The sequence below is a fragment of the Arvicola amphibius genome, chromosome 12 (assembly GCF_903992535.2).
Source record: "Arvicola amphibius chromosome 12, mArvAmp1.2, whole genome shotgun sequence".
Taxonomy (NCBI): domain Eukaryota; kingdom Metazoa; phylum Chordata; class Mammalia; order Rodentia; family Cricetidae; genus Arvicola; species Arvicola amphibius.
Window position 1 is genome coordinate 19,882,562 of NC_052058.2, and position 13,230 is coordinate 19,895,791.

The following is a 13,230-nucleotide window of genomic DNA, read 5'->3' on the forward strand; positions in this document are numbered from 1 at the left end:
AAAGCCTATACCCCACAGTGACACACTTCCTTCGACAAGACCACAACGACTCTAACAATGCCATACATCTTAAACTGGCACTTTTGGGGGGCCATTCTCTTTCGAATCATCACAGGTAAAAACTCTTCACTACATTACAAACTTCCTAATAGACTAATTTTCCCATGTTCTTACCACAAAAGCTAAGTATCTGACTTAAGGGATATATTAATCAGACTTATTCCACATTGGTAATCCATGATATCATTTTGTATATCATGAATATGTATAAATTTTGTTTCTAATAGAAGATTAAAAATATAAAGTTGCACAGAACATTTTAAAAAAGACACCAGGCCCAAATTTGTCCTGCACCAAATATTATCATATTGTAAAATTAGTTCTCTTTGGAAGAGTGAGGACTGAGAACGGATTCTAAATCTGTGAAGGGCAGAGAACAATGTTTGGCTGAAGTCAGTGCCCACACCAGCATTGCTGATATTTCAGAAGAGGAAGCATGAAGAACTTTCTATGCAGAAATTTAGAGTCATCTCTGAAAACTCTGAGACCACACATTTGCTCAATATGTTCCTAGAAAGTATTTTGAACATATAGAACTACATAAAGATTGAGTTTCCTCAGAGGACATTAAAACAGCCAGCACACATGTGAGCACACACATGTACTGAGCAGACCACACAGGAGCTACTTCTACTTACATTCTCATAGAGAGCTTGAAGGGTCTCCAGGTCAACCACAGAGTTGTCCAGGTTCACAACAGCTGTAAAAAAGGGCACAGAAAAGAATGTAAATTACCATACAACCGCTGTGAAAAGATGTTTACTCGTGCCAGGCCAAGCGTTCATGACCGCCAGTTGCAGTGCACATGAACTCAGTGTGTACACTTGCCCACTCCAAAGACCATGGCCTAGGAATTTCAATGGCTCAGGTGCCAAATTTTAAAATATATCACTTGTTCAATGTGTGGGCAATTTTTTTATGTCAATTTGACATGATCTAGAGTTTTTGGGGTGGAGGGGTCCTCAGGTGAGAAAATGCATATGTAAGATAAGACTCTAAGGAAACCCATAGGGAATTTTCTTAGTAATTGATGCTGAAGGGCTCAGTCCATGGTATGTGGTGCCACCCCTGAACTGATGGTCCTGCTTTCTGTAAGAAATCAGGATGAGTAAGCAATGGAGAGCACGCCAGTAAGCATCATCCCACCAGGGCCTCTGCATCAGTTCCTGCCTCCAGGTTCCAGTCCTGCCTGAGTTCCTGTCCTGACTTCCTTCATTGCTAGACTATGGTATACAAGCCTAAGTCAAAGAAACCCTTACTTCCTCAACCTACTATTGTTCATGGTGTTTTACCACAGCAATAGTAACCCTCAATAAGTCATTGCAGATACTATATCCCATGAGGCTTGCTCAAATGTCAGAGAAAAAGTATAAATGGGTCTTTCACTGTTCAACTAAATAAATTTGATTTTTTTTCCTGTGTACTGTTAGAAAGGTCAGCAGATAATTCCTTGAATCACTGTGTCCTAGATTCACTTCAATAACTATTCATGCATGCAAGCTTCACCAAAATATCTGGTGAAGGTTTGGTTAAGTGTTTGTATTGAGACGATCGTAGACAGAATAGGTCATCATTACCTAGGAATGTGTTCCCTGGTTGATTTGGTGGGTGGGTAGGGGATGCAGAATGTTGTAGTATAGTTTGAATTGGGTGAATTCATTATAAATTCATTAAATCCACTCCGCTTCCCACGGACTTTTTAGACTGAAACGAGGCAAAACTGACACGAGGCATTTGTGCCAAAGGGCCACTGCAGAGGCGCTCATGGGATTAAAGATTTCCAGGAGAAAATCACAGCGTGGATAATCACAATTTTGATATATTTATTTTGATAACTGAGGCAATTTACTATGTCTCTCCCCCTTAGAGCTTAAAGTACACATCTACTAGTTGATACTGGCAAAAGTCCCAAGAAAGAATTAAGAAAGAAAAGTGGAAATTGAAGCACAGGATAGATGAAAAATCTAACCAAGGTAATATAACAGTTCTGGGAACAGAGCCCAAATTCACCAACAAATGTTGCACCAAGTAGAATATGATATTTCCACTCTAATATTAATCCCGTCTCAATTTAAAAATTAGTGTTCCTATATAAAACCGAGAGTAAGATTTTCAGCCAAATCTCCTTATTATTAAATTATACCACACAGCACAAATTACTAAAATTAAGAGATTAATTCATACTATTTGTTGAGGTAATATATAACAAAACCCATGAAGCAATAAAAACAGCTAATTCATGTATGGAATTTTATCCTTTAGTTTTATAGTTTAGTCTAAGGAAAATTTAAGAGAATCTAACTTAAGCAATTTTGTAATTTATCAGTGAGTAATCATGCTAGAAACTTTTATATTTCTTTGGTGACATAGTGAGAGATTTATGGGAAACTACAAAGGAAACATTAATATTAAATTTAGTATAAGACTTCAAGCTGAAAAGAGAACAAAGTCATTCACATTCAATACAACACACAGGACACGTTTGTCCTTTTAACATATCCATAATTTTTCTGTAATTATTAATTTTAAAATTATGAAGATTGATAAATCTTTTGCCAAATGATCAAGAAGAAGTTATCCAAATTAACAAAATTAGAAATGGAAGGGGGGACAGTACAAAGGACACAGGAAATTCAGAGAATCAGGTCACATTTCAAAATTCTGCATTCCAACAACCTGGAAATCCTAAAAGAAAGGAATGAATGTCTAAATACGCATGACCCACCGAAGTTAAACCAATGAAGCAAGCAATTTAATAGGCTTATAACATCTAGTGATATAGAAGCCGTAATTTTTCAAATTCTTTTTAAAATGGTAATAATATACCAATACCAAAACCACACAAAGACTCAGAGAAAGTTATAGGCCAATATCTCTGATGAATACAGATGCAGAACTAGTCAGTGAAATACTTGCAAATGAATTCAGTCATCAAAAGGCTTTCCATCATGATGATTGGTTTTATCCCAGAGATGCAGAAATGGTTTGACATACATAATCCACCACACAAATAGAATAAAAGTCAGAAACCACATGATCATCTATCTCATGAGATGCTGAGAAAGGCTTTGAAAAAAAATGCAACATTCCTTCATGACAAAAGTCCTGGAGAGACTAGGGACACAGGGATATGTCTCAATGTAATTGTCAATTTAATGAAAAAATTTCATCTTGGTATATATTTTATGTTGAACATATTTTTCCCTCTTCTCCTTTGTGCCCTTTCTTGTCCCTCCTGTCTTCGTTCTGCTTTTGTTTCTCTAGAGTTTCCTTATATAAACATCCATGGCTTTATATAGCTGTATGCCGTTGAATAGCAACAAATGAGGGAAAAACATACGTTTGTCAGTTTACCCAGTTTCCAGTTATACCCATTTTCCTGAAATTACACATAATTAGCTATAGACTTACTTTTTTCTATTTATTCCTTGGTTTTAGAGACCTACATGAGTTCCATTACTTGGCTACTGTGGAGAATGCTATAACAGACATTGAGATACAGATTATCTCTGACACATGGTAGCCGGGTCACATGAAAGAGCCATTTTTAGGTTTTTGGAAAGTCTCGAGATTTACATAGTGGCTAGCCTAGTTTACATGCCCAACGGGAGCATATGAAGGTACCCTCACTAGCATTTGTTCTTGATGGTTTTATTTTTATTTTGCTGTTGTTTTTTCTTTCTAATGATTACCATTATAGTTGGATGGAAGATGAACCTCAGTATAGTTTTACTGGGAAGGAAGGCCCATGGGGGTGTGGGGACAGGAGCATGTGCATGAAGAGGCAGCCATGTGGGAAGGTAAGGGATCCTTTTAGGTGGTGTTTCTCAGGAGCCATCCATCTTAGCTTTTTGAGAGCACATCTCACAATACTACTGCATGGAACTCATCAAGTAGGCTGAGCTGATGATGGCCAGCAAGCCCCCAGAGACACCAGTCTTCTTCCCATTGTTGGGTTTATAAGCAGGCCACTGATTTTTTTTTCTGATGTGTGTTCTGGGCACTGGACTCAGGTCTTTATATAAGAGGGAGGGGAATAGAAGAAGATCCCAAATGTTGATATCTGGCCTCCATGTGCATAAATACACACATTTACAAACATACTATGTCCCTCTGTGTAGATTGTAAAAGTAGTATAGATCTTACTTTAGCTATCACTGGGCTAATAGAGTGCCCTAAATGCTACAGCCATGTTTAATTATTTCATTTATATTTTGAGATTGTAATATAATTACATCACTTTTCTCCCTCTATACCTTGGGCATACTCCTTCTTGGTATCTTCCAAATGCATGGCCTTTTAAAATTAATTTTGTCATTTAAATACATATATGCATTATGTATGTATGCATTTATGTATGTATACAAATATACATAAATACAATGTGTTTGGTATGTCTAATGTTATTTGTAAGTAGATTTTTTGGGCTAGTCATTGGGTATTGTATAACCAATTGACATGTGTGTTCTTTGGGGAAGGCTGTTACTCTTCCCATCACACTCCTATTTAGTTGCCTATATTTCTTTGCATAGTAATTAGTCTTCATAGCTTTCCCCATTCACTTTGGCATTTCTATTGCTGTTGGCCTTTTTCAGCTCATGTTTAGGCAGTCATGTTGGTTAGACTTTATAGGGGGCTTCTTAAAACACTAGGAAACACTGTCTCACAGCAAACTACCCGATTCTCTGGCCCTTACAATTCTTCTGCCCCTTCTTCCATTTTGTTTCCTGCACCTTATACCCAGGAAGTATTTTGTAGATGTATCCATTGAAACTGGGCTTCACAAACCTGCATTTTGACATTTCCTTTACTTAGAAAAACTTCAGAGAGAAATGGAAACAGGATGACCCATCGATCAGAGAGAATCCACAACAGTCAGCCTTAGGATAGAGGTGCCACACTGTATAATATATTTCCTTACTACTCCCATAGGCTCACAACGGCAAAGACATCTGAGAAGCAAAAACCAAATCCTGGCATAGGCAAGAATATCTGCTGCCAGCTGTACAGAAATCTGCAGTGAAAAGGTTAAGAAAAAATGAGGGAATACAAAAGAAAGGGCAGAAGACAGGCATTCGTGTGCAAAGACCCTTTGACTCAAAGAAGAAAGGGAAAACAGTTTTTTGGAAATGTCTAGAGTGGTTATATGAAACTGTGCTGGCTAGTTTTATGTCAAGTTGACACAAGCTAGAATTATCTGAAAGGAGGGAACCTCAATTAGGAAAATGCCGCCATGAGATCTGACTGTAAGGTATTTTCCTGATTAGTGATTGATGGGAATCCCAGCCCACTGTTGGTAGGCCTACCCGTGGAATGGTGATCCTGAGTTCTATATGAAAGTTGTCTAAGCAGGCCATGGTGAGCAAGCCAGTAAGCAGCACCCCTCCGTGACCTTTGCATCAGATCCTGCCTCTAAGTTCCAGCCCTGTTTGAGTCTACATCCTGAATTCCTTCATTGAGGAGAGATGGTAAGGAAATGTAAGCCAAATAAACCCTTTCCTTCCCAACTGACTTTTTGGTCATGTTGTTCCATGCCAGCAATGGTATTCCTGCCAAAGACAGAAACTCAGTGCAGCATAGATGCCTCCAAATACTGCATGTTCCCCAGCAACTCAATCACAAAAGAATCGAGAATTACATGTGACATTCTTTTATAAGAAAATATCTGTATGTTAATCCCCAACTTAAAATATACAGAACTGGAGGGCTCATAAAGAAGAAAAAGAAAGAAAGAAAAGAACTGTCGAAATGTGTTTGATAAGAAAAGTTGCCGAAAGATACAGTCAAACAGTTTTAAAAACATGGCTTTGTTATGCTTAGGTACACCAAAGAACATACCCAATGCCTTAAGGAAGACATGGTTTCCTAGATAGAGGACATCCCACCACTGCATTCATGTGTACATTTCACCTCTGAGACACAGAAACAATACAGCCCTCTTCAAATTGCCCATCACTACACATGCTCCAGGATCTGGACATATTGACCATCAAGCACCAGTAAGACTCTAAGAGAGACATCCATAGATCTAAGCTACCTGGGAAGCAGAAAAAAGACAAGATCTCCTGAGTAAATTAGGAGCATGGGGACCTTCGGAGAGGAGTGAAGGGGAGGGGGGAGGTAGGGAAAGGAGCAGAGAAAAATGCAGAGGTCAATAAAAATCAATCAATCAATAAAAAAAGAATGTGGTTATATCTATCCACACTCAGGGACTCTGTCGGTGTTGTGAGTAGCACTGTTTACAGTTTTTGCCATAGCTCAGAAGAGAAAAATGAATCTACTTCTGTCCACCTCTCCTACCATAACATTGTATTTGCAGAAGATATGAAAAGAGGAGCAGGGAGATGGCTCGGTCGGCGTCTAATTAGGGTTCTGTTACTGTGAAGGGACAGCTTGACCATGGCAAGTCTTTTAAAGGAAAACGTTTAATGGTAGTGGCTTGCTTACACTTCAGAGTTTCAGTCCACTAGCACCACGGCAGGAAGTATGGCAGCATTCAGGCACACATGGTCTTAGAAAAGGAACTATGTGTTCTTACATCTTGACTTACAGGCAACATGAAGTGACCTGAAACACCAGGCATGACCTGAGCATATATGAGATCTCAAAGATAATCCCGCCATGACACACTTCCTCCAACAAGGCTATACCAATCCTCACAAAGCCAGGGCTCCTAAGAGTGCCACTCTTCATGAGATGATGGGGGCAATTACACTCAAACTATCACAGTCAGTAAAGTACTTGCCGAGCGAGCAAGCATGAGGACATCCATTGAGACCTCCAACATTTACATTAAAATATGAGTGTCGCAGCATGTAGCTGCAACATCAGAGTGGGAAACTGGAGACAAGAGGAATCCTGGGACTCACTAGACAGTCAGGCTAAAACAGTGAGCTCCAGCTGCAGTGCTAGAACCTGTTTCCAGAAACAAGGTAGAGAAGTAATTGAGGAAGATTCCTGATGTTGACCTCTGACCTCCACACACACACACATAGACACATGTGAATGCTCACATGTGTGTGTGCACACTCACACAGTCACACACACACACACACACACACACACACATGAGTGTGCAGAGAAAAATAAAGGCTGAAGCAAATTAAGGAAGTATGCACATGCAGATTTAACTTTGAGGTAAATTCTCGGTCTTTCCCTGGGAGACATTGTTCCTCAGCGACTGTACAGGCATCTTACCAGACATTTGGCTTGGCATTCCTTACATTCTCACATATACACGCTCTTGCATGGTTCATGTCATTTTGAAATGTGTAAAGCCTGTCTCTGTGAAATGGAGGATAAACCAATGCCCTTGATTTTGTATTCTGCATGATAGCACCCTGTCCCTCATATTTGTAAGGTCCTATCTCTTAATAGTGTTCTTCTCATTCAAGTCCACAATTATGCTCAATACGATGTTTCAATATACTAAAATCAATCACATGTTACAGTGTCCTCAAAATTATCTGAGACTTATATCTATGCTCTGAAACCCACACAGACCTGGATGGAAAACACGAGTCTGCATTTAACCAGCTCCGTGTTTTCTGCAGGGATTTATGGGTTCTATGGGCCTCAGCTGTTTCATAAGGGAAATGGGTTTATAGATGGCCATGTTGTTATTGAGGGTAGAGATAACAGCTCTGTTGTGAGGCGCAATTTTCCATAATCAGTCCTCAAACATCAAAAGTTGGATGTGAAAGGAGAAGTGGACTACTGGAGGGAAGACTGGGCCAGAAAGAGGGGGAAGGTGAAAAAGCAGAGGACTGACAAAAAGAATTCATGAAAATGTCAATATGAGACTCATTACTTCGTATGGTCAGTTTACAAACTCCTTAACATGTCTATGCATCACCCAGGAGGTGGTAGAGCTGGGTGGTGGTGGTGCACGCCTTTAGTCCCAGCACTCGGGAGGCAGAGGCAGGCGGATCTCAGTGAATTAGAGGCCAGCTTTGTCTACAAAGAGAGTTCCAGGACAGCCAGGACTGTTTCACAGAGAAACCCTGTCTCAGAAAACAAAACCAAAAAATATACTTGTTCCTGTGAAACAAAATATATGTTAAAAAAAATTAGGAGTGTGTATTTCACATTTCCATTCAGAATGACAGCATGCTAGAATCAAGCACACAAGTCCGTCCAAGCTAATCAACTGTTTACACATGGAGAACTATGGGGAAATGGACTGATTTGACGTTAGCCGGAAGTATACAAAAATATCCACGGCCAGAAATCCATCATCACTGGTAACACCTGAAAAGCTCCTCCACACAATGATAATGCTGCAACGACCCGCGCCCTTGCGTCACTATGAAAATAGAACTGTAGCTGAAACAGTAGGATGTTAAAAGGATCGTTTCCCTAAAGAATGACAGTCATTCCAAAAGCATCCTTTCCAGATCACCAAAGTGGCTGCATTCGCCCACAAAGGAGATGGTATAGCTTTCTGAAAACACCAAACATTCATGGTACAAATGTTCAGAGTCCAAAATCTGTGCTGGAGAGTCTTCCTAACCCTGAAGATAGAGTGGCGAAGGTGGCAGGCACAGCCCCACCCCTTGCAGACTTCATGTAGTCCCTCTCTTTGTAGAATTCATGTAGTCCTACCCCTTGCAGACTTCAGAACTTCTTAACAATAAAATGGCATGCTCCTTAAAAGGAAGTACATTTTTGTGAATTTAAGAATTTTGAAATTCACCTTCATTTAACCTATCTTCTCTTCCTAGGAAGTTTTATTATGGTAGGGCTAAAATTCTAAATGTTTTAGTCTAAAGTCTAAAGCTACAGACTTTCTGATTAGAAAGAAAGAAATTAATGTGGTACACAACTCAAGACCGGTATGTGCCGAGCAAATTTGCTTACATGCGGGTAAGGATGTGCGTTTCTGATTAAGTCGGTAGGCTGTATATATCTCTAGGCCCTGCTCCTAAGAACTGTACAAGTTAAACTACTGGAGAACAAACGCATTTTGTTTGAGTCAGAATGTCGCCTTCTTGTCTAGGCAGGGGAAAAATGGATACTAAGACTGTAATCCTTTCCGAATAAAATCTCTAAACGCAAACATGATTGCCATTGTAGACTGTTTAATTTGGTGATATTGTATTTCATTCCTGTTTTTGGAGAGGTTTGTTGATTTGACCATAGTGGGTTTGACCCCATGCTTATCTCAACTGTTTAGATAAGACATATTTGACTTTGGCAGGTGACAAAATCTAGGGTGTGGAATAAGAGGTAGAAAAAAAACGGGCTGGCAAGTTCCCAGGTAGTGTTTATTTTAAGCATAGTGTATAGATGAGTAAATTGCTTCAGACAACGCGCTAGTCTTTGTGTAAAACACCCACTGTCTGCTGAATGTTTTCTGTAAAGGAGCACTGCACAATGTCCTTTATTGGGCATAACAGACTTCACCTTCTTGCTTAGGTAAACATTTATAATCTTGTAAAAGTAGGCTCAGGGTGAGTTTCCCTGAAAATAGGACCCTACCTCTGGGATCACATTTGTGCTCCCGTTTTCTGACATAGGTTTTTAGGAATTAAAAGTATTAAATTTTCTTTCAGAAGTAAACATCTATATTGCCCAAGAAATATATGTGTTATACCAAAATAACTGTACACTATTAATATCCATATATTTCAGTCTAATTCTATATAAAGTCATCTAACTTTGAAAGAAGTTACAAGCAGAAAACTTGCATTATAGACACAATAATTAAAGTTTTAGAGACAAAAGCTTCAACATAGTTTACCCAAATTGTCACCTAAGGAGTGATGTCAGTAAGTTTTAGCATTTATATTTTAGTTTGGCAGATACATTGAGGGAAGAAAAGGAGTTAAGGAATACAGTCATTGCAAGTTATAAGAAACATAGCAAAACATAAAAAAAGCAAAGGAAACAGCTGAGAATTGTCAATATGAAACTAAGAAGTGCAGGGCTAAAACTAGACATGTGTGGGAATCCTTTAGTTACCTACTAGAGGTGAATCCACCTAACTTGTACATTTTGACTACTTTTCCAAAACACATAAGACTATGGTAATCTTAAGAGTTCCCTAATAGTTATTAGCTGCTTTGCACAGAAGTTAACAAAACACTCAATGGAACAGCAGAGGAAGGATCTCTTTATTTCGTGGCTTCTGAGGGTCAATTCAACCTTACTGATCCCATGCTCTTGCGAAGAACATCACAATGGTAACACCATGCATTAGGTGAGAGTCTTGATTATGTGGTGTATAGTAAGGAGGAAAGGAGTGGAGGTGATGGAATATTAGAATGAAGGTAGAAAAGAAGTAGGGATGAATGAATTATTGGTCCCCAATGCCAATATCCTGTTTTGTTAGAAGAGAAGGGCTAGCCAGTACAAAAAATAATGAAGCGCCTTAATATTTACTAAAGTAATAAAAGTCCGTAACACATTTTAAAAAACACCTCTCCTTGATAATTCACACCTATATACAATGTATCTTGATACCATCAGTGTCTGAATTTCCTCTCCACCTCTTTCCAGATTCCTCCTGCCCACATTTCGTCTTTATAGCCCACTGAGTCTAATCCGTGCTATCCTTATGTGCATGAGTGTAGGACAATCCACCAGAGTGTAAGCAATATAACAGGGGCCACCTCCTTGAAGAAAACTGACACTCGCTACCTCACGAGTGTTTATCTGCCTAGGTTCCTTAACCACAAGTGGTATTTTGTGAGCCCCTCCCCTTTTAAGGAGGGTTTCTGCATGGCTAGATCTTCTGTAGGTCTTGTATAGCTAAGCACAGTCACGGTGAGTTCATGAGTGCAATAGGCTTGATATACTCAGAAGACACTGTCCCAGAAGTCCTCCCTAACCTCTGGCTTATATAATCTTTCTGCCTCATCCTAGAAATTGGTACACATGTCTGCCATGCTCAAAAACTTTCTTCTCTGCAGCTTCAGCATAGGGAAAATCACACTGGAGTGTAACTAGAGTCATAAAACTGTAGACAGATGTCCTGGTAGGCTGTGTTAATAGAACAATTTTTAGTCAGTCTTTCAAGTGGTCTATCAAGTGACCACTATATACACAATGTGCACATCAGCTCTTTTCTTTCTGTGTCTTAATCTCTGCCCTGTCTCCTTATCTTCCCAGTTCCTCTCACACCCACACTGTGAATGCTCACTCAAGTCCAACATTGCGGGTCTACATCCAGCTACTGCAGTTGCTGTTAGCAGAATACCATGGCTTTACAATTAAGAACGATGGAGAGACAACGACCATGCACCATTTTTTCCAGCTTAAACGTCTGATACAATCACTAAGTTGAGAATTCTCAGAAAGACAGCCTAAGCTCAGAGCCCAGGACAAGATATAGATTTCTCCAGTCTAGAGTCCAGCTCCACTGCTTGCTGATTTGGTACCCTGTGCACATCTGCCTGGAATTTTAGGAAGAGAAATCAATTACCTACATCACAGAGCGGTTGCTAGCCTACACAGTAATGGTGGATATTGACAATTATTATCAGAAACTGAATATCTTTACATTTGAAACTGTAACAGAGAGAGAGAGAAACTTTTTCAGCATTTCTCTCCATTCATAAATTCTAATTCATAAAGATTTCATCCTGTCATTAACAAAACTATCAAAATATCCTCTTGGATACTCCCATTTCCTTTTAAAGGCCTATTATTGTGCTCCAGTAGCTCAAGCGTGGGGGCACACGATTCTTCTGCAGTCCATCACAAGAGTGACAGAAGTCATAAAGGAACCTCACAATCATGGTTATGGTGGGTCTTTCTACATAATTTACCTGTTTAGTTGTGTGCCCACGATAGTCTAATTAAAGCCAAAACTCTGTAGAATGCTTGCAAGCAGTCCATCACCTTAATTAATTAATATTGGAATGTATACACTATATTTGGTTTAAAAACACCACTGGGAGAGTAAAGATAATATATTATGGAGAAGAAGATGCAAGGCTATTATCAGCATAAGCCATACTCTCACCACAGTCCTGCTACAAGGGAACATGCCATTACATCACTGTGATGTCTTCCCCATTTAATCTGGTGTCTGCACACTGAGCGTCGGGGAACCACTGTGGTTGTATTTCTAGAATTCACCTTGCAGGACTAGGACATGGTTGGCTCGGTAGAGAAAAGGTAGAACACAATAGCACTCTATTGTCCCTCATTCTAGCAATATCAGATCATGGGGTGGGTGAGTCCAGAAGCCATGCAAGCCTGTTTACTTTGAAGAAGTACTTGTACAGATTACATCGAAGAAGCCAGTTTCCATATACAAAGGCGACCGGAGTCTCCAGCCACATTTATTTTTGTAATGCTCTCAAACACTATGTTACACAAAATAACGATCCAAACCCCACCCTTCCTCAAGGATTATTCAAAAGGATTGTTCCTGTGACAACCACTTCTTCATAAACAGTGGCTCAGGAGTCAAGCGAATGTGAGTCACATGTTCTCACTCTGCTCGGCACTCAGATCCGAGCTTTACTTCCGCACATGCCCTTCCCGGTCCAGCGCAGTCTGCTACCACCCAATGATTTTAGCAAACCACAAAGCCTTATAGGGATGCCAATGTCCTAGACTGCCATAAGGCTCTGAGCTCAGGTTCACATACAAAAACTTCCATGGTACAGAAAAACTAAGCAAGCAAATACATGATACATAAGTCATATAGGAAGTAAAATGAAGAGAAAGAATACAGGTTCGCAGCTTAGCAAACCCCAAGTTTTATGTTGATCTGCCCATAAAAGCATAATCAAGTCCAACTCTCAGACTTGATTATGCCATAAAAATGTAAAAAATTCATCTCAGGGATTTTGCTGAGCTTGTAAGAAAAGACTTAACAATAACTATTTTCCCTGGTCATAATGATCTCTGTGTAACTTAAAATGATATACGAGGTCTTTCTTTTTGTAAGAAATAACTCTAAATAATAAACTTTATTTTAAATTAAGGCATATTCTGATATCAGATTTCTGAAAGTTGGTTTTAATGAAAGCACACTATCTCACGTGTCTTTTTCTCCATTCACGACAAGGTTACAATTGAAAAAAAAAAAAGTTCCTCGGGGCTCCTGCGGCCACCTCTTCTCAAATTTCTATTTCTAACAGACTTGTGTTTCAATGAAAACCTTCACTCCACTATCCGTCAGCATTTACTATGATTTTAATGTCTTGATAAATA

The 13,230-nt window shown here is 39.4% G+C and overlaps 1 protein-coding gene across 2 annotated transcripts in view; it reads right to left on the minus strand.

Annotated features, from left to right (window-relative positions):
- Fmn2 (formin 2) overlaps positions 1-13,230 on the minus strand; it is a 288,272-nt gene that overhangs the window by 152,734 nt on the left and 122,308 nt on the right. For both annotated transcript variants that reach the window (XM_038349911.1, XM_038349910.1), the window contains one exon: positions 699-760. In XM_038349911.1, the coding sequence (XP_038205839.1) occupies positions 699-760 (62 nt within the window). The remainder of the gene's footprint in view (positions 1-698; positions 761-13,230) is intronic.